This window comes from Mandrillus leucophaeus, unplaced genomic scaffold (genome assembly GCF_000951045.1).
Source record: "Mandrillus leucophaeus isolate KB7577 unplaced genomic scaffold, Mleu.le_1.0 Scaffold12, whole genome shotgun sequence".
NCBI classification, from domain to species: Eukaryota; Metazoa; Chordata; class Mammalia; order Primates; family Cercopithecidae; genus Mandrillus; species Mandrillus leucophaeus.
The window spans coordinates 5623934-5650086 of record NW_012100320.1 but is presented as its reverse complement, the minus strand read 5'-3'; the positions used below and the strand labels follow the sequence as shown (position 1 = coordinate 5650086).

General features: G+C 48.3%; 1 protein-coding gene across 2 annotated transcripts in view; it reads right to left on the bottom strand.

Moving 5' to 3' along the window:
* SMAD3 (SMAD family member 3) overlaps positions 1 to 26153 on the bottom strand; it is a 140229-nt gene that overhangs the window by 93462 nt on the left and 20614 nt on the right. Inside the window, exon 3 of one of the 2 annotated variants that reach the window (XM_011968537.1) lies at positions 14010 to 14021. The exons of the other annotated variant lie outside the window; for it this stretch is intronic. Coding sequence (XP_011823927.1) covers positions 14010 to 14021 — 12 coding nt within the window. The remainder of the gene's footprint in view (positions 1 to 14009; positions 14022 to 26153) is intronic. 2 annotated transcript variants of the gene reach the window in all.

Genomic DNA, 26153 nt, shown 5'->3' with positions numbered 1-26153 from the left:
ATCAAGAGAGTGAAAATACAACCCACAGAACTGAAAGAAATAAAATGGAAGAAAATATTTGCAAACCATGTATCTGATAAAGGAACTTGTATCCAGAATATATAAGGAACTCTTATAATTCAACGGCAGAAAGACAACCCAATTAGAAATGGCTAGGCGGGGGTGGTGGCTTATGCCTGTCATCCCAGCACTTTGGGAGGCCAAGGCACGTGGATCACCTGACGTCAGGAGTTCAAGACCAGCCTGAAACCTCATCTATACTTAAAAAAAAAAAATACAAAAAATTAGCCAGCAGTGGTGGCAGGCGCCTGTAATCCCAGCTACGTGGGAGACTAAGGCAGGAGAATTTCTTGAAGTCAGGAAGTGGAGGTTGAGATCGCACCATTGCACTCCAGTCTGGGCAACAAGAGCAAAACTCCGTCTCAAAAAAGAAAAAAATAATAATAAAATTAATGGCTAAAGGATTTGTCGATGTTCCTCCAAACAAGATATACAAATGGAAGGCCAGGTGCAGTGGCTACGCCTGTAATCCCAACATTTTGGGAGGCTGAGACAGATGGATCATCTGAGGTCAGGAGTTTGAGACCAGCCTGGCTATCATGGTGAAACCCTGTCTCTACTAAAAATACAAAAATTAGCCGGGGGTGGTGGCATGCACCTGTAATCCCAGCAACTCATGAGGCTGAGGCAGGAGAATCGCTTTAACCCAGGAAGCAGAGGTTGCTGTGAACCGAGATGGCACCATTGCACTCCAGCCTGGATGTCCCAGTGAGACTCAATCTCAAAAACAAACAAACAAAAAACACAAATGGCCAAAAAGCACATGAAGAGATGATCAATATCATTAGCCAATAGGGAAATGCAAATCAAAACTATAATGAGATACCACCTCACATTCACTAGAATGGCTAAAATAAAACAGAGACAACAACAAGTCTTGACAAGGATGGGGAGAACTGGAACCCTCATATATTGCTGGTGAGATTCTAAAATGGTACAACCACTTTAGAAAACAATTTGGCAGTTTCTCAAAAAGTTAAACAAAGTTACCGAATGACCCCATAATTCCACTTCTAAGTATCTACTCAAGATAAATGAAAACACATGTCCACAAAAAAAGCTTGTACACAAATATTCATAGCAGCATTATTCACAATAGTCAAGAAGTGAAAACAACTCAAATGTCTATCAACCGAAAAAAGGACAAACAAAATGTGGTATATCCATACACCGGAATACCATTTGGCCATAAAAAGGAATGAAGTACTGACACATGCTTCAAATGGATGAACTCTGAAAATATGTTAAGTGAAAGAAGTCAAACACAAAAGTCCACAAATTGTATGATTTCACCTATATGAAATGTCCAAAAGAGGCAAATCCAGAGAAACAGAAAGTAGACTAAGTTGCCAGGGTTAAGGGGGATGGGCAGGAAGTGACTGTTAATGGGTATGAGGTTTCTTTTTGTGGTGTTGAAAATGTTCTAAAATTAGATAGTGATGATGGTTGCACAACTCTGTTAATATACTAAAAACCACTAAATCATATACCTTAAAAGAGTAGATTTATGGTATACGAATTATATGCCAATAAAGCTGCTATTTTTCAAAAGGTTTATTGAATAAAGTCCGGACTTGTGTTACTAGTAATGTACCAATGTTGTTTCTTAGTTTTGACATGTGTACCGTGGTAATGTAAGACGTTAACATCACGGACATCTGGGTCAGGGGTACACTGGAACTTTCTGTATTACCTGTATACAGTTTTTCTGTGTATCTATAATTATTCCAAAAGGAAGAATTTCTTTAAAGAAAAGATTGGTCATACAGAGCTAACTATTATGTAATGATTTAACTAGTCTTCCATGACTGTGGCGTACCTGCCCGCTGGACCATAGCTGTTCAACGGCAGGAGGCTCACTTTGCAACCAGGGGCAGCCCACACAGGGCTGGATGTCACAGACACAGAGAGGCAGAACAAGTAACAATGAGCACTTGCATCTGCACAGCAAGGAATGTTCCTCTTCCCTCTTGTATCTTCTTCAAACTGCACAACAACACTATGAAGTCAATGCTGTCGCCTAGGCGGAGGGACTGCCGAGGCGCTGTCAGCGTCCTATCCCCCATCACTCCCATCTCTCTCTGTTTATATACATACACTTCTGTTTTGTCAAACCCAAGTTCCTCTAAGTCCAAATCTTCTGACATATCCCGCTACAGGCTGGGGTCATGGGAAAACTAGGTGGGCAGTTCCTGGTCCTTCCTCCAGCGGCAGAGGGGGTGATTCTCTCTTGAATGTTCCAAGAGTCACTGCATCCATATGCCTTGATTTGAGCCACGGATGTCTGTGAGTTTGAGTCGTATCCCCTAAGCAGCACAGAACTCCAAGGGCACAGCCAATATCTTACTTATTCCTAAACCCCCTGGGTCTTAGACACTCAACACAGAATGAATTATTTCATTCACTGATGACCTAGAGGTATTCAGCAAGCACAGTCACCCTACCCCTAAAGGAAACCTGCTTGTTTCAGGCAGAGAACTCCTAAAAGACAAACATTCTTCTTGGTCATCTCTTGCCTGCATGGACATCACTAACGGGCTGGGGTTCTGTTTTCTGGGAAGCACTGAGTTGGTTTCCCCTGCTGACGAGCCTGGGAGCTATGGCTTCATGTTATCTGGAGACCCAGGTGGGTGGGAAGTGGGCCATGGAGGAGGAGCAGGCTGGCACACTCCACCAGGCTGATGGCAGTCCCTGCTTCCTGTGGGGCCCATGGCCCACTGACATCACTGAGAGGCCGGCGGGGCACAAGGGGCACGGGGTGTCGCAACTGCAGGCAGCACGCGGGGTCATGTGAAGTTCAGCTCTGGGGTTTTCTCAGTCCATTGGGTTTTACTCATCCCTTGTCCATTAAGCGTGTTTTCCCCTCTCGCTTTTCCTTCTTTGTGTGCGTGTGTGTTTTAATTATTCCATGGCTCTTGGCTTGCTTTCATAACCCCACATTAACATTTCTCATTGCTACTGAGAAACAAGGCATTCCACCCACTGGAATGCAGTCAAAGACACCAGAGAGAATTCCAGCTCTGTGCAGGAACCCTTGGGGAGAGGGTGAGTGTCCAATCACCAAAGAGGAGGATGTGACAGTTACATGCAGCATGAGGGTACTAGCCTCTCAAGCCACGAGGTCCACTCTGACCTTCTACCCATTTTACAGATGAGGGCCACAAGTCCCAGAGGGTTAAATTGACTTGCACAAGGTCACCCAGCTTCAATCAGGGCAAAATGACTCAATTTTTCAAAACTGCTATCACAAAGCATTTTTCAGTGCATGGCAAGCATTCCACACAAAAAGCATGTGCACACACAAAGAACTTACAATGAAAATTATGTCTTACAAGTTAACAAGCCATGAGAATGTTCTAATCATCAAACATTAAAAATACCCAAATGCATATTCATCCCATGCATTCATTCGACAAGTATTTGTGAAGTGACCACGCTTTATCAGGCACCATGCTAGGCTCCAGAGACACAACTATGAATAATAACTGGTCTTTGTCAACAAGAACTCAATTGTGAGACAAAAGCCAACTTGAGGAAAATTAAGCCTATTTCAAACATGCCTTGATCTATGTAACATTCATAATAAATAATATATTCTTTGATCTCCACAGTTTTCTCTCTACCTCCAGATCAGCGCAATCTCTGGTTTTCCACTCTTCTTTTTCTTTCCAAATGAAAATGGAGCACAACTGTCATTTTCAATCTACTAAGTCATAAACCACAAGGCAGGATGCAAGGACCAAATGCTCTGTTTTAGAATGAGTCCAGTGCAGAGAACAGAGCCCACACCACAAGGCAGGGAGTTGTGGTCCAGATGAGTGACACGCCCTTAGTGACCTGGGTCCTGGCCTCCTACCCAGAGACCAGTCCCATGGAGCCCCTGTCCTTGAGGGCTCGCTGCCTGGGACTGTGAGAAGAATAACCCAGAAACCAATGTTTTCAACATATCATGGTGTGTGTCAGACCTAGGCATGTGCCTCAGCAGCTGGGGGGACACATGTGCAGTGGCCAGGAGGAGGGGGCATCTGAAGGCTGCTTCCTGGAGATCAAGGTGGGACTACGTTTTGGAGGAAGCAAGTTAAATAGGCTTGGGACATTCCAGGCTGGTATGGGCAAAGCAAGGAGGCAAGAAATGGCTTGGCACAGGGTGGGGAGGAAAGCGGGCTTCTAGTATCATCAGAGTGGGGATTCTCAACCTTTTTGGGCAAAGCATGATAATTTTCAATTCCAGTGATTTTCACAGACCTCTCCCGTGGTAGCAGTTGTACTTGAAATCAGTCACTCCATAAATGCATAATCCCTGCCCATTTACAGCAATAATACAACTGCAGAGTCTGTAGCTGCCAGGTTGGAAAGCTTCTTACCAGAGCCCCTGAGGGCAAAGCCAAGTGAGAGGAGATAGAGGACACTGTGCAGACACCGAGGGACAAGGCGAGTTATCCCTGAAGCACTAGGAACCACTGGACAGAAGGGTTCTAACCAGGGACGTGCTAGATCAAGATTTGTCCTTTAGAAAGATCACCTGGGCACGGTGCAGGGGCAAGGGGAGACGAGAGAAGATCCAGGGAGACTGCTGGGGAAGTAACCTGGAGGCCCAGCCACCTAGATGAGGGAGGAAGACTTTCCACACCAGAAGTCAGTATCACAGAAGCCTCAAGCCTCAGAGAATCCTCCCTTCCAAAACCTAAACGAAGCCAAAATCCTCCACTCATTTTCAACAATAGTCACCACTCTGCACCTAACACTAAAACAAATCAAAAAGGAAGATTTTCCTAAACTAAACCAAAATCAAATGGTTCCTCCTTTCTCAGGCCATATCCCTATGGAAGGGAAGGGCGAGGCTTTGGGGTGGGTGAGGGCAAGAGTATGGGGCAGGGAGGGGAAGTGGAAGGACAGAGGGAGGCCTTGTCCACACAATAACCACAGCGACAGGCAGTGACTTAGGCTGGGCAACCCAAGTGACCTTGGCAAGGCTCAGAGAGGCGGAAAGGGCCGGGGGAAGCCCCTCTCCTATCAGAAATTACTCTCAGCCGAATGACAGACTTCATCTGTCTCTGCCTGCAGGTGACCACAGGCTGCATCAGGAGGGCAGGAAGGCATGGCACTGGGGCTCTCCCCTCGTCTGGCATATCAGAAAGCAGAGCTGATAAACCTCACCCTGGGAAGAAGGGTAGGGTGCTTATGTGGCGGGAGTGGTACAGCAGGTGAGGAGATTTCGAGGCTCTGAAAGGCCCACTCCCCGCCACCCAGATAAAGATACTTCTCTCTTGGTTTCCTTGGGGCTATCACAGTCGCTGTGCCTGAAATTCCCACCATTTGTCATTCCTTTGGCATCTAAGGCCCAACGACTGACTACACCAAAATCTTCAGTTAAGCATGACTCATTAAAATCTTTTTTTTTTTTTTTAATGCACTCAGTAAACATTTATTGAGGGCTTGGCTGTTCCAGGTACTGTGCTGAGCCCTGGGTGGGAGAGAGGGCGATGACTAAGGCTTAGGAAGTCAGGGCTAGGGAAGCCAACAGAAGCCGAGTCGTGCAGACGGGGCCCTGTGAACCCAGCTAAGGAGACTGGACTCTACTTGGACTCCCTGGAAAGCTACCAAGGAGTTTTAAACCACTGGGGAATGATATGTTTTGATGCCACCGTGCTGGGTCCCCTGGGGTAATAAATACTATGTCATTAGCACCATTAACACCTTAGTGTGAATTAGGTAATCAGATGAAGTGTCACCTTGCAAAAGACTGAGATGTGGGACTGATAAGTTTTGATGCCAGAGAGTGAAGCCAGGAAGAGCCAGTGCTCAGTGACTACTCCGCGGGTAATGGAGAGCAGGGGACAGACCCCAAAGGAAGCCGGGTGTTGGGCCATCACAGCATAAGTATCCTCCACGTATGATGCATGCCTGTAAATATTTACTGAGCTCCTTGGTTCTGGGTCCTGAGCATAGTAGAGAACAAAAGAAATGGCCCCTGCCCTCAAGAGGAACACAGACAGTAAATAATCACAGATTTGGAACTACAAGCTGGAGCAGGGTCTCAGAAGGAAAAGAACAATCTGTATGAGACAGTGTACTGAGGATAGTTAGGATGAAGGGGGGAATTAGGAAGGGCTCTCTTAGGTGACATTTAAGGGGAAACCTGACTCACATTCACCAGCTGAAAACTATGGGGACAAGCATTCCAGGCAGAAGGAATAGCATGTGCAAACGCCCTGAGGAAAGAAACGTAAGGTCAGGGTAGGCTTGAGAGGTTGAGATGTGAACCCTTGTTTGGGATTCAGACCCTTATCCTCAAGGCAACAGGAAGCCCTGAACAATTTTCAGCAGATATGACCGATGACAGATATACATTTCTTAGAGATCATGCTGGCTGCTGGTGTAGAAAGGGCCCAGTGGAGACGAGGGTACAGGCAGGGAGACCAGGTAGGAGGGAGATGGGGCCAGAAACACCCTGATTTGGGTGAGGAAGCAGCAGTGGAGATGGGGCATTGGATGGACTTAGATATTCTGGGGGCAGAACTGACAGGGCTCGGTGATGTCCTGGATGGGGAGGGAGAAGAAGAGGCTAAAATGATCACTTCCTGAGGTCTGGATGGTGGTGCTTTTCACTGGGAAGGGGAGACCTGGAGGAGGCTGTGCAGATGGCAGGGAGGGCAGGGAAATGAGCGCAGATGAAGGCTTCCATTCAGGACATGCTCAAGCAAGGCCCGGAGACACAGCACAGCACAGATGTCAACAATGGGCCCTGGCCTGACCTAGGGCAACAGGAGGCATTAGCAGGCCCTGTGTTGCCTGAGGCAGCCTGAAAACCCCACGGGATCTCCAGCCAGGGCATCAGGGTAAGAGACACATTCCTGTTTCTCCCTCCTGTGCCCCGTCAGAGAGAAAGGCTTTCCCTTTTCTGGAAGTGCCAAAAATGCAGCACAGGAAACTCGTTCTGCTGCCAGAGTGACTAATATTTATCACTGGTATATACAGTAGCCATTCTTCAAGGCCATGAATTTCTGCCCACAGCTAGAGCCACAATTCTCTCAGCCACCCTGCCCAAGCTCAGCCCTGCCTCAGCATTCCACAGGGCTGAATAACACTCTTTGCTTCCCGTAGGGGCTCTGCTTACCCAACAGCCCGGCATCTTCTCAGCATCCTGGACTCACCGCATACAGCTCAAGGTTCAAAGTTTCCACTGTGGCCATGGAGGTACACCATGATCTCGTTCCCCTACCCCTCCCTAACCATCCTGCCTGAGTCCCCACCACCAAACAGAGGCAGCTCCTCCCTCCCTGTAGAATGCAGAGGAAGGACACAGACGGTAGGAACTTTGAAGAGCGCCTCATCTAATCTTTTTGTTTACTGAGGAGTAAACTGAGGCTCAGAGAGGTCAACTGACTTGCCTAAGCTCACACAACAGAGCTGAGACAAAAACTCCAGGCCAGGGCTCTTTCTTTGGAAAGAAAGGGTCAAAGGTGGCAAGGCCTCCTGACAAATGGCACCTCCTATTCAGGGAGGTGAGATGGAGCCACAGGTGGCTTTGATACTGAGAGACCCCCAGGAAGCAGACAAGGCAGAGCAGCCACTGGGACGCCTGCAAGATCAAACTCTCAAAGAAGTTTGCACGCAGCTGCACAGTGTCTGTCCCCAGACAACTCTCAGATAGGAAGCAGCTTTCAGTATTAAAAGCGGGGAGAAGAACTGGATCCCAGGACATAGATCCCAGTTCTTAATGGAAACCGCTTCACTCCTGCAATGCAGTTTATACATTTAACTAGGCCCAGAGGTCTCTGTCAAGGGAAGCGGGTAGGCAAAGCCCACAGAGGAAGTACTTTCTTGTGTGGCAACGACCATCGGGGAAACAAGATAACACAGAGTACAGTGATCCAGTGTAAACTTGGCCATTTGTGCCAAGCCCTTTGCCAAAGTTATCCGTCTTCGGCCACCTGACGGAACAGAGGGCACTCATGGGAAAACAGCTGGATAAAGGACACTGCCCAAAATTAGTATGAATATTTATCACTTACTGGGGGCCACAATAAAGGCCCTAGGGGCTGGAATCCTTTCCAATCTCAGGTGTTCCTGGACTCAGGGATAATGAGGGGTGACCGCAAAATGCAGATTGCCGGGGAACACAGAGGACAGCTTCAGAGGGCAGGCCCTTCTTCCAAGAAGCTCCGTCTTCTTCTAGAATCAGACACATTGATTAGTGTCTCTTACGCGATCAAACCTGCTGCTAACCATGACTTGATGTATACAGGGACACCCTATAGCTGTGATGAGAACTGGGAAGGCATTCATTCACTCAGACACTCATTGAGCACCTTGTAATACCAAGTATTGTGCGAGATGCAGGGATTACAGAAGTTGAAATATACCCATTCCTGCTGGGGAAAAGCTCTTGGTTGTCAAAAGCTGGGGGCGGAGGTACGGGGCAGACAAAAATCCTGAAATCCGATCTTATCTGTCTTCCTGCCTTTGAACACTGCCACAACAAAACCAGCGGAGGCAGGCACTTTGAAAAGTAGGGCCCGTTGTGCACTTTCTCGGCTACGCACCCGCTTTCCTTCCTCCAGGCTTCCTGTCTCCCTTCTGTACAGTCACCGCCAACTACCCTTGAACGTCAACACCTCTAGAAAAGGTGAAATAATTCTGCCACCTTCAATACTGCAAATAACCTCTCTAATCAATCCAAGTAAGTGTTTATGGTGATCTAGCAATGAGCTTGGCACAAAGAAACAGGACCAGGGTGGTCACTCCCGGTGATGTCAAAGCCGAAACGGTGGATCCAAGAGCACTGATAGTTGGAGGAAACCCTCCTTGTTGTTGTAGCTCTGTTCCAGCTCCTTGCTGCACTGCAAGCTTAGGAAAACCACACAGGGGTGGGGAGTTCACACACGGGCCCACGCCCCACACACATTCAGCTCCACAACCAGCAGTCATGGCTGGAAAGGGTAGCTGAGCTGAGGAAACTGCAGCCCAGGGAGGGTGAGTGGGACCCAGGGGTCCTGGACTCCAGGTCAGTAGCAGACATCAGCAGAGCGCCTACCCCGGAAGCCCTGGGCCAGACCCGCCCAGCCTTAATGTCAGGGCACAGTTAGCATGGACACAAAACCATGAATAACTCATGTTTGCATTGTGCTCTGCTGTTTTCCAAACTCTTTCCCATCCCTCACTCTCTCCTCATCATCATGCAGCCTTCAATACAGCCAAAGTGGGTTCTGCTATCCCCTTGTCGAGTAATGTAAAGTGAGTCCCAAGGAGGCCATGTGCCTTGTGTGAAATCACATGGAAAAGGTTCAAGTGTGTAGCTCTTGCATGACCTTGACTACACGACCTTGACTACAACTCTTCTAACTGGGGTGGTGGGAGGCAGGGGGAAGGAGTTATGAAAAACAACAAAAAGAATAGTACAGCTTCGTACAAAGGAAGCTGACAATCAAATTTGGGCAGATGAACGACACACAGACAAGCTGCCTTCACAGAGAAGAGCCAAATTAATGCATTCAGAAATGTGTACTGAGCATGTACTGCATGCCAGAGCTGGGAAGTGAGGCAACAGACCATTCACAGACAGTTAAGACTAAGGAGATGGGACCTGTTCTGGATTTGAAAGAAGAAAGGTACAGAGGAGTCTGGGAGAGCGTCCCAGGAAACGTAAAGGGGAGCTAAAACATGGCAACAGGTGTGGAGAAAGCACGTTGAAGAGGAGCTATGATGAGCCTCACCTGGGAGGAGCAGAGGGGCCACACAAAGGTAAATCCAGAAAGTGGTCACCTCCAGAGAACTTTAAATACCAAGCTAAGGGACTGCGTATCCTGTCTTCAGAAACATGGTATACCCAGATCTTCCCAGTCCATTCAAGGTCACTCCCTGCAACTGACCAGCCAGGACCACCAAGAGGTTCGGAATTCTACCTGTTTAACAGAATTCCCCATCATACACTAGATGGTCTTGTTCCCATCACACCCAGGACAAGTCTATACACACACGTCGGCCCAGAATGGCCCTGAACTAGCACCTTGGACATACAATTCCCACAGATGAGGACAGATATGAACACTCACAAACCTACTCCACTGCTCAAGAGAATGTGGTGGAAGGCACACTTTCTAAAGGGCCGCATCTCACACATTTTAAGTGGTTTTCACACATTTCTGAGCAAGTGCATGACTGCTGTATGTGTATGAACATAACAAGTTTCAAAAGGGAAAAAACAGTGGTTAAATCTGACTCATCCTACTCTCCCGGCTTTTTTCTTTCTCTCAACACAAACTCACGCACGCGAGCATGCACACCATACACACACACACACACACACACACACACACACACACACACTCTTTTACAGCATTTCCCCCAAGACTGATTTGAATAACATGGTGGGCCTCGAGGCAGGAAGGATTCACTAGGTCAATTCTCCTCACTCTCACACAAGCTCGCCTTCCAGGTGACCCATGAAAACACAATGTAACCATGAACTTCTGGAAGGCAGGACCTGGTTCCACTCACACGGCCTTAAACAGATCAGGTGCCTCATAATCCTGATTTGATGGCAGAAATAAATATCAGTGCATTCCAAGCCCTGCTTCCCACAGCTAAGACTCTCCTAAAGACAAAGGCAAATTCTGCTGTGCCAAGTACAACTCCCAACACAAACCAGTTTGCATTCATTCCTATTTCTTTCAGTGGCACCCACCCTTGGGTTTCATTTCAGTAGAGTCTCAACAGCTAACAAAGCAGTTTAATGTCCATCATCTCATGCAGATGCTCACACCAACTCTGTAAGATAGGAGAGGCCAGAAATATCGTTCACATTCAAAGATGAGGACTCTGTGAACAAGCTTTAGATTACTTTCCTAAGGTCATGTAGCTAATCAGTCTCGATCTTGTCACTCCTTGCCTACGGATCTCACCTCAGTTACTGAGAGTATAATTGAACTTCCAAGATCCTGAAACCTTATTCGGATTCTCCTAGGGATTAAATAGATATTTAATTCAATTACTGCTCAGCCTGTTCCAGTGGCGTCATCGTCACTGTCATCATCAATGCTATACTGCCACCGACCAGGGCAAGATACCAGAGCTCGACCTCAGAGAGCAGGCAGGCCTACCCACTACATGCCAGAGGGTGGGAGAGTCAGGGGGCTTGCTAAATTTGAAACCTTTTTCTGACATCCAAGTATTTAAACAGCTCATTGACTCCCATATGTAAATATTACTATAAGCTACAGTTTCATTTACCCTGTGCTGGGGCCAAGAGGGTTTGAAAGTAGAGTGAGCATAAATTAGGTACTGGAAAGTTTCTTATTTCCTGTAGTGTCAGATGTTTATAGTCAAAAAGAGAAGAAAAGAAGAAGCAGTGTCACATGGCAAGTCTCCCATCAAACACCAAACGTATGTATTTGCACATAATTGGGCCCTTTCGCTAACTGCCCAAAGCGAGTAGCACGACTGGAATTATTCTAGACACATCCATGAGGACACAACCCAGGACTTGGGCTATTTCTATTTCTGCTACACAGCCCCAGAGCCTCCTGAGCCTCACCTCAGGGTGAGACAGACAATTTCCCTGAGCACCCAAGGACTGCACAAAATGCCAGGTGGAACACAGCTGATCCTCAGTAACCCAGAACATACCCAAAGACATAAAGGAGCTAAAACCCACTTTCCCACTGTGATTTCCCCAACAGAAAGTGAGGAGGCTAGAAGCCAAAGCTCAACTCTGGTACGCTGCTCTGTGCCCTTGGGCAAGTCACTAGCCCTCTCTGGGTCTCTGGTTCCTCATAAAAGTAGAGCCTGGACTGGAAAGTCCCATTCTTTCTTCAGCCTCAGTGTACACGTAAATGACCCATTCCTTTCTGTCCCACCCAACACAAACATATCAGAAACGAAGTCAGTGAAATGGACACCATTAGAGGAATACATTTGATTTTAATATATATTAAAATCAATTTATATGTTTATCACAATATATTGATATATTTATCACAATATATTAATATTGTAATTAACGCACTCATTAATACATTAATATATTCATACATGTAGCAAAAATCTACCATGTTAGCCATTTTAATGTATATAACTCAGTGGCATTGAGTTCATTCACAGTATTGTACAACCACAACTATTTTGTTCCAGAACACTCCTCAAGGAAACCCTGTATCCATGAAGCAGTCACTCCCCGTTCCCCTCTCCTCCACCCCGGGCAACTACTAATCTGCTTTCTATGTCTATGAATTTGCCTATCGGGATATTGCATGGGAATGGAATCATGTGATATGTGGCCTCTGATGTCTTACTTCTTCAACTCAGCATGATGTTTTCAAGGTTCATCCATGTTGTGGCACATACTTAATTTCTTTTTTTTTTTTTTTTTCCAGTTGGAGTTTCGCTCTTGTTGCCCAGGCTGGAGTGCAAGAGCGCGATCTCAGGTCACTGCAACCTCCACCTCCTGGGTTCAAGCAATTCTCCTGCCTCAGCCTCCCAAGTAGCTGGAATTACAGGCATGTGTCACCACGCCCGACTAATTTTGTATTTTTAGTACAGATGGAGTTTCAGCATGTTGGTCAGGATGGTCTTGAACTCCTGACCTCAAGTGACCCGCCCACCCTGGCCTCCCAAAGTGCTGAGATTACAGGTGCAAGCCACTGCGCCTGGCCACGTACTTCATCTGTTGGCTCAAAAAATATTCCACTGTAGAGTGGAATATGCTTTTGAATTAATTGCTAAGTAAATCATTCACAGACTGTAGTACTATTATCAGTAATAATTAAATAAGATAATCTATGTAAGGTATGGGGCATGTGGTATGCAATCAGTTAGCATCCACTTTTCATCATCAACAAAAATTCCTCATAGCACACCTCGCTGGCAGTGGCATCATCACACCTTACTTGGGAATCAGTAGGCTGGAGGTGTCATCCAGATCCCATCTTCTGAGTACCTGAATCAAAACATTTCTGCACAAGTATTACATATTCCCCCAGTTCTCCAATGTGTGCGGACCTCTGGCAAGTAAACCTTCCTTATGCAGTAACCAGTATAAAGTAGCAAAACACAGGAACCCTTCTTTAAGTAATCCTGCCACATGAAATTTACCAAAATAGAAAATCCTTGGGGAAGTGGTGTAATTCTCCATTTTTTCAAAATGACTCACAACAGGATTCCTTTAAATGGTTTTCCCAGGAGTCTTAAAACACAATTCAATTTGCACAATCAATATTTCAACAACACACCTTCCCTATAGAATACTATGCAGCTGTCTGAGCTGGGCTCCAATATGGAGGACAGTGATGCTTACAAGAAATGATGAACTGGTGTCTGCTTTTCCCCATCATCAGCATGCTGAATCTGGAGACAGAAGTCCTCAGTTCTTATCCCACTGTCCAGCCCTGTGACTCTGAACAAGAGCGGCTACTTCTTCTCATGTCAGCGTACTCTCAGGAATGCAGAAGTCACAGCCGCTTTCTCTAAGGCTGACACATGAATTGAAAGAGCAGCACCACAGAGAGGGGAATTACCATAGGTACTCACAGAGCTGACCCTCACTCAGGACACAGGCTCTGTCCACAGTTTGGGGCCAAAGTCCACATTTGTGAAGCGTTTCAGAACACTGTCCCATCTCCATCGGCTGCCTGACCCTCCTCCACACTGGCCCTCTCAGGAGCGGAGTCCACCCTCCCATCCATGTATGCCCTCCCACCGTCCCCGGGTCTCCCAGCTGAGCAACAGTGGGCCCTCGGACCCCCACCGGGGATGCGTGGGATCCTCCATGCCCACTTCCACCTGCCTTCCGGGGGCTGTGGAGGCCTCCACAACCAATGCAAGCCTCCCCAAGTGTCCTGTGGACAGTTCTCTCCCAACTCCCCAAGCTTGTTTTCTTTAATTAGCTCGCTGTGGCAGGAGAAAAACGCGGCCCCACCCTTGAAATAAGCAGATCTGGGCCTCAAATGTACTCTGTGGTTTGCCTCTGTGCTGCCAAGCTGTTCGCCAGGGAGCGACAGGCTACCGGGGCTGAGGAGGCAGGGACAGCAAGAAACCCCTGCTGCGTTGAGATAGGCCTTTTTCTTCCTAACATCTGACATTCATTTCTCAACCGCAAGCTGGGCTGCACCCCTTCCTGAGTCCCTGAAACCTGCGATTGTGGTTCCAGTTAGAGGACGATTCCAAATCCTGCTGGCTTGCTCGCTCTTTCTTTCTCTCCCTCCCTCCCTCCCTTCCTTCTTCCTTCTTTTTTAATCTGCCTTGGGTAGGGGCGGGGGCGGGGGGGGCAGTTTATGGCACAATCCTCTCATCTCACAGATGATGAACTGGGGCCCAAAGAAAGTAACTCCTTCTTGGAGTCTCTCAGGACAGTAGTGAGCAGCATTTAAATAAACACTGAAGACTCACCATGTTAGCTCTTCCTAACACCAGCACTTGAAAGTTTATAAAAGATTTCTCCGCAGGTCATCTCAGCTGGGTCTCATCCTCTAAGGCAGGCACACCCATGGCCGCTCCATTTGACAGATGTGTAAAGCAAGGCTTAGTGGGGAATGGACAGTCAAAGGTCATGGGACTGACAGTAACAGGGTGAGAGGACCAGGATCCTTGAAGACCTTCAAACACTACACTTTTTCTTTCATTCCAGTAACTTCTACAGTACAGCCTGAAGAACTACTTAGAAGTCGGAGGCAGAGGCTCCCTAGAACCGTATTCACAGAATCTCGGAAGTTAGACCTTGAAGGTCAGGATTCCTAGAGGATACTACTATTGGTCCTAGCCCCCACGGGAACTGTTTCTTCCTCCTACCCTCATTCTTCACCATCATGACCCTTGCTAGCATTGATTCAATCCCATTGACTAGACACAATGTTAACTCCTCCCTCTGCCCTCATTTCATGCTCATGACCATGCTATAAGGTAGTTACCATTATACCCATTTTATAGACAGGTAACCAAGGCTCCAGGAGGCTTGAACAACCTGCCCAACGTCAAACAACTAGTTAAGAGATGGAGACAAGGCCGGGCGCAGTGGCTCACACCTGTAATCCCAGCACTTTGGGAGGCTGAGGCAGGCAGACAGCCTGAGCTCTCAAGTTTGAGACCAGCCTGGGGCAACATAGTGAAACTCTGTTTCTACAAACAACAGCAACAAAAACAGAAAACAATGAAAATTAGCCCAGTACAGAGGTGAATGCCTGTAGTCCCAAGCTACTCAGGAGGCTGAGATGGGAAGATCACTTAAGCTGGGAGGTCAAGGCTGCAGTTTGCCAGTATCATACCACTGCCTTCCAGCCTGAGTGGTGGAGGAATAACCTGTCTCAAAAAAAACACAAAAATAAAAAAAGGACAGAGAGATGGAGATAAGATTGGACCCAAGAATTCAGCCTCCAAGCAGCCCACATTTTTAACAACTACACTGCAACCAAAAGACTGAGGACTGCCTGATGAAGAAATGACTCACCCAAGAAGACCATGCCTGAGTTAAGAGTCAAACTAGGGCCTCTCTCTCAGCTCACTGCTGGCTCATGCCTCTATACTAGGCTGCCCAAAAATTCACAAAAGTAAACGCACAGGAGACCCCAAAAACACCTTCAACAAGAGTATGTTTGTAGCCTCTGAAATTCCTCACCTTTTCTCTCTATCAACAGAGCCACCACCACCTGGAAGCTTGGAATCTTCAGAGCAAGCGTACATGCTCACTTGCCTATAGGTTGTTTCTTGGCTCCGCAACCCAGGAGACAATGTGAGCAGACCAGGGATCTAGAGGCTGCCCGTGCAAGACCAGCCTGAGACCTCCAGCCCCAGGACGCCAGTCAGGGTTGGCTGCATAATTTGTGGGGCCCAGTGCAAAACAAAAATATGGAACCCTTTGTGCAAAAGGCAAAAAAAAAAAAAAAAAAAAGTACCAATCATGGTACTAAAATAGAAAGCTTTTTCTCTTTCTTCCACAGTCTCTCTCTTGATGTGTCATGGTGTTTTTAATTTGCTATTTAATATTATTCTAAGTAAAGCAACATTAAAATTTTAAATTGCATGAATTAGCATGAATTTTACCACTACTATTTATATTGTGTGATGCCAGTTTTAACTGCAAATATAAAAAGCCTTTAACCAGTATGTGGAATCACCAACATTACATGAATTGTATTTTAGGGCTTGGATATGCATTTTGTGACGTACCAGAACCAGAGAAACATCCATAAAGCTATCTCAATCGTTTTTACTTCGCTTCTCGATACTGTCCATTCTACCATCACTCTTTATGCTTCCTGGGGAGTGAGGAAGATCTGAGAAGAAAAGGCATTACGGGTGCCCTATCTTTCCTCTTCCTTCTTCCGTCATCATTTGCAGTATAAGTGGTTGGTGCAAGGGAAGTGACATGATTAATAAAGGATATGATGGGGCTCTTTGGTCATTGATGTTTCTTAGAATGTCATCGCCTTCTTTCTACGTCCAAGACAAGCTCCAGTTCAGATGGAAAGCATCAGGACTGTCAGGGTCCCCACCTACTCAGTTGCAGATGTGACATCTCATACTCGCTTTCACTCTCACTCAACTCCCCCACATTGCAGGTCCAGCAGAAGTCTGTGCTCAAATGCTACATGTGAATGGAGCAGAAGGCTCAAGGCTCACATACTGCCCACATCTCTACCCATGCTCATGCTCCAAAACACTAGGTCAAAGATAAAATTATTAAGAATTTCAAGATGGGCCAGATGCAGTGGTTTACACCTGTAATCCCAGCACTTTGGGAGGCCAAGGCTGGTGGATCACCTGAGGTCAGGAGTTCGAGACCAGCCTCACCAACATGGTGAAACCCCATGTCTAGTAAAAAAAAAAAAATACAAAAATTAGCTGGGCATGGTGGCGGGTGTCTGTAATCCCAGCTATTTGGGAGGCTGAAGCAGGAGAATCACTTGAACCCAGGAAGCGGAGGTTGTAGAGAGCTGATATTGAGCCATTGCACTCCAGCTCGGGCAACAAGAGCCAAAAACAAAAGAAAAAAAGAATTTCAAGATGGTGACAGCAGAGCATTAAACCAAGCATAGGGCCCTCCTGAGCATGAACTCTGTGTGACTGCACTTGTCATGTGCCCATGAAGCTGGCCTTGATGCCAGCCACACCTGCGTAAGGACAGGTTCGAGACACACTTCCACAGCTGTCCTTCCATTTACTGGCCAGTTCATCCAAAGCCAAATTAGGTTAGGACCCCACACTCCAAGGCCCTGGGTCTCAGATATGTCAGCCAAAGGATCCAATACTAAAACACAAAAAGAATCTGGGTTTAATGCTCACCTGCCTCAGGACCAGAGGAGCCGGAAAACTTTACTGGCCTTCTGTAACCTTTCTGAGGCTGCCACACTGTGTGACAGCTCCTTTGTCCACCCAGTAAAGCAGGAGAGGTGAGCACGTGGCCATCTTTCAATATGCTTAACATCAAGGGGAGAGGAAGGGACCAATCAACCATTTACCAGCTCACAGCAAGGTGGTAAACACCAAGCAATGCCTTGTATACACGTTAACTCAACCTTACAACAACCCTAAGAGACAAGTAACATTTTACTGCTGGAGAAACTGAGGCTCAGAGAAATGGCGTGACTTATGCAAGACCTGCCCAGTCAGCTCAGCTGACTTCTCTGGACTTATCCCCACCCATGGAGACCCCCTCATGCGGCCCTGCCATCCGTCCAGAAGTTGGGTTAAAACTCAAGTGCATTTAAAGCAAGAAAAAAGAGCGCAACTCTGATTCCAAACGCTCTGGGACATCAAGTCAGGAGCACCCTGGCAGGGTCTGATAAAGGGTTAAAGCAAAGGCTCCTTTGAGACACATGTTAAATGTATGTGGCCACATCTTTGCCTACATCAGTGCAGCCCCACACATTTCCCTAAATGTCTGTAAAGCAGATCTCACATAATTATGATCTTTAGCTCGGCCCTGGCCACATTAGAAGTAATGTATATTTATGAAGTGAAAAGCTCAGGTCCTGCCTATAACACAGTTATTTACACTCATCAGGGCCTGCTCCAGCAGGCCCTGGATTCCATGTTATCACACCCTGCCCTGCCTGGTCACAGCCCTCTCCTCAGGGTAGCAATTTTGAGCACAGCTTGAATGAGATTCTCTCGTGCCAAGTCTGCCTTAGAAGAAAGCCAGGTAAATGCCCTCAGCCCTACTCAGGAGGAGCCACGGGGTGGGATGGTGGGATGAGGGAGCCAAAAGCAGAATGAATAGGAGCAGCTGGTTCTCTGGTCCCAGAAGCTTCACCTCCCATCTTGATGCCACTTCTGGTCACAGCCCTAAGTGTACGGGAACATCTGATGGCTGGTAGATGGCCACGTCTTCTGATTTGCCCAGACACAGGCTGACTTCCTGGGTCCCTCACACCACAGGCCACCCCACACAGGCCTCAGGTGGTCCCACTGCCTGCCCTGAGGACCCCTCCACAGAATGGGTGGTCAAGGGCCTGGAACACTAGAAGTGTGGGTCTGGGAAGCACCGTGGTCACACAAAGAGCCCTAGACCAGAAAATGCAATCTGGGTTCAGATTCCTCGCCTGCGTCCCCTCGGGTAAAGCATGTGCCTTCTCAGAGCCTCGGCTTCCTGAGCCATCAACAGAGGGAGGCACCAAATGAGATCAACGAACACGTCCGCAGCACTTCACAGAACTCTGCAGCCGTGGACAGTCCATCCTCCTGTTGGCCCAAGAGGCTTCTTTTAGGTGCTGCCAGAGGCAAAAAGATAGGAACCGCCAGCTGCCTTTGCTTCCTTCAGGTAACGACCTCCCAACCAGCACTACCTCGCATGCCAACACAGCGCTGCAAGTCAGCAGGCGCACTGACCCAGTTCCTCTTTCCCTTCTTAGCAGCAGCAGCTCTCTGGACTCTGAGGCAAAGTGGGCCTCCGTCTGTCCTCTTGGGATCCAGTTTGCTCACATCCTTCCTCTTAAACAATCTGCGCCTTGGCCACTTCTTGCTAGACTCCCTGCTTGACAGGGCTGCTGGGAAGACTGAGAGACAGCAAAGTGCATAGATGACCCCAGTTTGCTACCAACATCATCTGGGTGCCAGCAGCGTGACAATCCAGCCACCCTTCCTACCTCCACTGGCAAATCCTGATTACGCACCCCTGCACTGGCAGTGGAATGAGAGGTTCACGGAGGTGGCGGGGCTGGCGTGGGCCCTGGCAAAGGTGTGGATCCTGAAGGCTTTATCTTCACAGGCCTGCTAAGGTGTGCAAGGCAGTTTTTGTGTCCATCATCGCACCTGACTTGCATCAACGTAGAGGTTTGACAGATCAGAAAAGTGCAGCTCAGAGAGGTTAAGGATATGCCCCGGAATACACAGCCAGCTTGGGGAGCCGGGAGTCCTGTCCTGACACCAGGGTTCTTTCCCCTCTAACAAGTGGTCAGACATGAGTGACAAGATAGTATTAACTGTAGGGTTAGATGAGCACCATTTACAAAGACAGGGTGGGGAAGGGAAGTTAGACTATAGATTCCAAACTCTCAAGTCCAGTCTTCCTACTGACTCAAAGCAGGCTATGAGCCTCCTAAGTGTTCATCATTGATTTTCAGACCACACAACTCAGAAATGGGCATGGTGGCCATTTTCCATGACGCAGAAGCTGGCTGTTATTGCCACGCCTCCTTCCCCAAAACTCCAGAAGACCCAACATATACGGAACATCATGCCTGTTATTACATTTAACCCTCACAGCAACCCCATGATTTGATACTTTTAGCTGTTTAACAGAAAAAAGAAGAAACCCATTAAGAGGTTAAGAGCAAGGGCAGGCCGGGCGCGGTGGCTCAAGCCTGTAATCCCAGCACTTTGGGAGGCCGAGACGGGCGGATCACGAGGTCAGAAGATCGAGACCATCCTGGCTAACACGGTGAAACCCCGTCTCTACTAAAAAATACAAAAAACTAGCCGGGTGCGGTGGCGGGTGCCTGTAGTCCCAGCTACTCGAGAGGCTGAGGCAGGAGAATGGCGTGAACCCGGGAGGCGGAGCTTGCAGTGAGCCGAGATCTGGCCATTGCACTCCAGCCTGGGCGGCAGAGCGAGACTCCGTCTCAAAAAAAAAAAAAAAAAAAAAGAGCAAGGGCAGGCTTGGGCCTAAAGGAGAACAGCCCTGGAGTCCTGTGCCTTTTCAGCTATACCACATTCCTCTGAATAAACTCCCTCCACCACTTCTACCCCCAGCACCCTCAGTATCCCACCACCCGCTTCCACACGGCGCATCATTGTCTATAATCACGGTTCTCAAGCTCAGATGCACATGAGCAGCCCTCGGAGAGTGTATAAAATGCAGACTGCTGGGCCCGCAGTCAGGGTTTCTGATCCAAGAGGCCTGGGGGCGGGGTCTGAGACTCTGCATTCCTAGTAAGTTCCCTGGTCATGCTGACGTTGCTGGCCCGGGGCCACACTTTGAGAACTGCTGATGTATAGCAATTTAAAGTGTTCACCGAACAGCTGGGGAATGGTTAAATGCAGTTCATCTACTTGATAAAATATGTGTAATTATGAAAGCCACATATAAGAAAATGCTGATAAAACATAAAATTAGAGCATCAGGCTTGCACCCTGTGCTGGTCCAGGTCCAGTCTGCCCTCTGATCCACCCCTCATCTCCCTGTGCTCTGCTGTGTCCTCCCTGGGGCTGAGCCCTGACTTTGCAGACTCCAGATGAGGAGGCCTCCGGCAGGGTTTAAATAATAGGAGGCTCTCATGGCAAGCAGAGGGCAGGAGGGAGGGAGAGGCCAAGCTGTTTCTCCCCCTTCTCCCTTTCTACCTTGGGTCGGCATTTTTAGAAGCAGCTGCAACTGCTCTAGACAGACCCTGGGCTCTGGGAACGTCACCTGTTGTTCCCTTTGTCCCTCCAGCCTGAAGGCGGCAGCGGCCTCCTCCAAGCTCTGGGTCACCTCACCTTCCCATGTGTGGCTTCTCAGCTGCTATACCACCTGTGTAACCAAGGTCCCGTATTCAATTCCCTTTGTGCTAAATGTCTGATGTAGTTCCTCCTTCCCGTTTGACTAATACACTGATTACAGCAATATAAAAATGCTTATGCAAATGGACAATTCTAGAAGGCTTTTACCTTCTAGAATTAAGAGTTAAACTTATGTTTTCTTTCCCCAAAAAACTTTAGAAGAGTGTCAGTTGTTATTAATATACAAAACAGACACCAAGTATACAATTTAAGAGGAAACAGAGGTGAGTCTTTACGTGAAAAGGGTTGGGGATCTATTAATCCATGACAACAAATCTAAGGAAACCAATCCCTGTACTTTCATTTCTAAAAACACCTTATTTTGGAGAAACCATGGCCACAGCCACAATGATACAACGGTTTCCCCTGAAAGTACCGGGTGGTTATCTGGGGGTGAGTGACTCACTGGTTGAAGAGGTCACATCATGTATCACCGCAACACCGGATCCTCAGCCACTGTGAAAGAGAAGGCTACTGGCAACACCCCAAACCGCCTTCAGCCATTTGTTACCGTGGAGGCAGGTCCTATCTCTCTTGTCAGGCTCTGGCCTGGCAGCCATCCGGGAAATCCCTCCAGAGGAGACTGGTGCCTGGAGACGGCTGAGGAAGCAGGAATAATACGCAAGGATGTTCAAAGAATAAGGGGACTTGGTTCAGCCACGTCCACCATGTACCACAGCAGCAATGTGTGTGCCATGGCAAGGTGGTAACTTCTTTTTCCACCATTTCGAGGATCTTTCTCTCCCGAGGGCACAATTAAAATCAAAAGAAACAGACTCCATGAAACCAGATGTTAACAATACAATAAATTCTCCTGGATTCCCACACAGCACTCTAACGGCCCTGAAATAAACAGTTTCCTCCACGGTGCTCAAGATGCAACCCTACAGCAGGTCATCAAGTGCTCAAGTGGGGAGGGAGGGGCTTGGCCTTGGACCAAACACAGTTTGGTGGTCTGTTTGTAATATTTTAGCTGAAACACCGCACACAACAGATCGGGAGGCTTACCGCTGTCATGGGTTACTTTCAGACCCAAGCCAAAGCTGATTTAAAGCCTGAGAAAACAGAGAGGCGGGAGTGCTGGGGAGGGGAACTGCAGTAAGGAGAAGCATCTAGGGCTTTCAGTGAAATGTGAGTCTGCCTTCCAAAACCCCAGGGACCTCAGCTCAGCCTCTAAACACTTGGAAAACCAGGAGTCAGCCAATAGTGAGTGGTTCACATCAGAGCCCATAAGCAAGCGTTGAGAAGGGTTTACCACCCTTCCCCATCCTCCCCAAGAAGTGGACATCATCATCATCATCCTGCCCCATTCTTCCCAACAAGCGACTTGGGCAAGTCACTGCCCTGCTCAGGAAACTCAGTTTCCCCAGCTGTCAATCATGGGGTTGGACTAGACGATCAGTCAAGTCACTTCTGAACAGGGGAGTAACTTGTGGCAGGGGACTCCTTCACAGCTTCCGAAGGAAATCTGAGTACCCCCAAGTTGAAGTTCAGAGTGAACTCCAACAGGTAAAATGCTTGTCTCATGAGCTACTCAGCAGCAAAGTTGGAATTTTCGGCAAAATCGGACTCCAGACTCCCTGCTCTTCCCGCTACCCCAGGACAGGCATCGAGATTCTAAGCACTGCATTCCTTCAGAGCCCGCCTCTCAGTCCTGCAAAACGGGAAGGCCGGACCCCGAGCAGGTGAACCCCGACTCCAGCCATTCCCAGTGCCACCTGTCCCACCCCCTTAGGGGTGGGTGTGCCTGGTGTGCCTCCCCCTTGTGCACACTTGTCCACGCTCCCACGCGGGGGCAGCCCTCCAGGAGAGGGTGACCCTCAGGAAGCAGGAGCCTGTGTGGCTTCAGAGGTGAGGGCAGCAAACCCCAACACCACTGCTGGCTACTGGTTAGACCACCAAATGCTCCATCCAGCTCATGCCTCCCCACCCCCAGCATCCAGTGGTGCCACCCACTTACTGCCTGGCTGCTTTCTAGCTATATGCCCTGGGCCAAGTCAGCCTCTCCAAGTCTGCGCCTGCTCATCCAGACGAGCACCTACTTCCAGGGACTGTCTGGGAGATGAAACAGAATCACGTGTGGGTAAGTGCTTTGTAAACTGTAAAGTGCAGTATGCAGGAAAGTAGTGGTGTCCCCCTTTCCCAGTGACATCAGTTGGAAAAGAATTCATTCTTGTCTGAGGGACACGAGGAGAGCACAATGCCCACGCACACACACTCCCCATGGGCATTTCTTTCTGAGGCAACACAGCATAGACAAAGAACTCTGTCGAAGAACTGAGGGCTGGCCTCAGTCCCTGCTCCTGCACTAACTGTAAGTTGTGCCTGATCGCCTACAAAATAGGGATAGGACCACTTTGCCGTGTCTCCACCCAGGGCGGTTGTAAAGATAAAACAATGGGAAAGTGCTCTGCACATGATCAAGTATACAGAGCACTTTCCCACTGGTGTGACTCATCGCCCCACCGGGAGGCTGGGGATGAAGACTGGCATAGATTGAAGGAAATCTGGCTCATTTTTCTGCTATTCGAGATCACCAAGCGGCTCAAAGAAAAAAAACAGTAAAGCAGCAAGGGTCATCTGGCAGGGATAGCAGATGGAGGAGGTTCATCTGGGTTTTCTGGGTGTCCCTCTGGGGTCTCCTAGCCTGGCCTCTTCAGAAGTAAGCAGCCATACACCCCTTTTTAAAAGGCTCACTTTGCAAGAGAAGGTAGCTAGGTGTGCTCCACTCAGGACTGTTTGTGCAAATGCTTTATTTGGGGTCTCCCGGGGAACTGTGTGGGCCAGGGTGCTGAGGGTCCTTCCTTCTGAGCCTACTGGGCTCTCTGGAGAAAGGTCACCCTGACAAAGGTGACCTAGTCAGCCCTAGTCAGCCCTATCCACCCACATGCTCCCAGCACCCCCTTCTTTTTTTTTTAGACAGAGTCTTGCTCTGTCACCCAGGCTGGAGTGCAGTGGTGTGATCTCAGCTCACTGCAACCTCTGCCTCCTGGGTTCAAGTGATTCTCCTGGCTCAGCCTCCCGAGTAGCTGGGACTACAGGCGATCGCCACCACACCTGGCTCATTTTTGTATTTTTAGTAGAGGCAGGGTTTCACCGTATTGGTCAGGCTGGTCTCAAACTCCTGACCTCGTGATTCGCCCACCTCGACCTCCCAAAGTGCTGTGATTACAGGCATGAGCCACCGCACCCGGCCTTAGCATCCCCTTCTTACCCCAGAGCAGCTGCCCCCTCCCACTTGGGAGCATTCTGAAATAGCCTTCCTAGCAGCGCTGAACTAAAAGTGGCGTGAAGCATCAGCCAAACACCACTGTGTTTCCTTCGCTGCCGCCCCACCGCTTGGGCCCTACGCAGTTTTGCTGCATTTGTGGGTTTCTCTCCCACAGCTTTTCTTGCCTGCCTCCCTCCCTTCCACATGTTTTCACACTGGCTGATGCTCTCCACCTGGCCTGGGCTGGATTCTCTGCCCCAGTGTTTCTATAGTGGGCTTCCCTAGGCCACTGCCCACCCACCTCACCTCCTCCAACCCAACAAGTAAAGCTAAGACAAGAACAGTGAGATCTCAAGTCAATCGGGAGAGCCATTTAGCATCAAGGAACCCTACTGTGCACCCATCTTCTGGGCCACAGGCCCCAGGGAGAATTAGTCCCAGGTTTGGGGCTCCAGAAAACCAACCGTAGACCAGACTTATACACAGCAGCACTTTATTACCCCTCCTGTGACAAAAGTGAGACTGGGGGATAAACTAACAAATGCGGGCCCCTCGGCGCTCCAGCTCAAGGTTTTTATTTTTATTCTTCTAGTTGAGATGGAGTGATCACGTCTGAGCTGTCAATCAGCTGGGCCATGTCAGTGCAAGAACTCTGATCTAAACCGTGGATTCCAAAGGGCTTGGCTTTCTCCACCCACTTCAGGCAGGGCTGGCATCACAGCAAAAACAATTTCAAAGCACAGAGACCATAAACACAAAATTAAAAGGTAAAGTAAAAAGGGAGGAGATGTTTACTGGAAACTTAAGTTCTGCTGCCCAGAAAATATAAGTCTTTTTTTAAACACATGCACACACACACACATCTATATAATGCCTCTGCCACCTCCCTCAACACTTGAAGAAATTCATACTTTGCTCTATACAGGGCTTTCTTATCTGCTCCTGATTACACTCGGCTAGTGACCATGAAATCTGGAATCATCACGCGCCGGGAAAGGAAAGCCATGGCCACAGGCAGGGCCTAACGAAGCCCGCCCTGCACTGATGCTCACACAACTCGCTCACATGACGAACTTGAGTTTTCTGATGCACAGATAATCACTCCCAACATACCCGAAATGCAGCCACAGCTGAGAGGGTGCCAGGTGCCTACTGAAATCAAAAACAATCCTATTACACGGTATCTTAGAGTCCAAAAAGAAAAGACTTTCCAACTGAAACTATGCAGGAAATTCAGGTGGGCAGACGGTAATCATCAAAGCAGGGATCTGACAAAGAACACTGCCCCTCCCCATTTGCAGACAAAGAAAAATCCTAGAGGAAAATTTATTTCTGAAAGTAGAGAACTTGCATGCGAGCAAGAACATGAAGTCATTCTTGCTACCAATGAGGTGCCCCCCAGGGCCGCTTCCCAGAGACACTGACATCATGTTAGAAAGGAGAAGAGGCTGGCGCTGTGGCTCATGCCTGTAACCCCAGCACTTAGGGAGGCCAAGGCGGGCAGATCACCTGAGGTGAGGAGTTCAAGACCAACCTGGCCAACAGAGTGAAACCCCATCTCTACTAAAAATACAAAAATTAGCCAGGTGTGGTGGCACATGCCTGTAATCCCAGCTACTCGGGAGTCTGAGCCACGAGAATCGCTTGAACTCGGGAGGTGGAGGTTGCAGTGAGCCGAGATTGCGCCACTGCACTCCAGCCTGGGCAACAAAAGCGAAACTCCATCTCAGAAAAAAAAAAAAAAAAGATATGCAATGTGATAGTGGGACCTGAGTGACTCGCTTTTGCTCGCTCAAGTCCACGTTCCTTGATCCACGTGTCCCACTCCACTCTCCACGCTCTGTCTTCTGATCCTCACTGTGTGGCCAGGACACAGAAGGTCTTCACTGCTATCATTTGACACTATAGTTCCTGA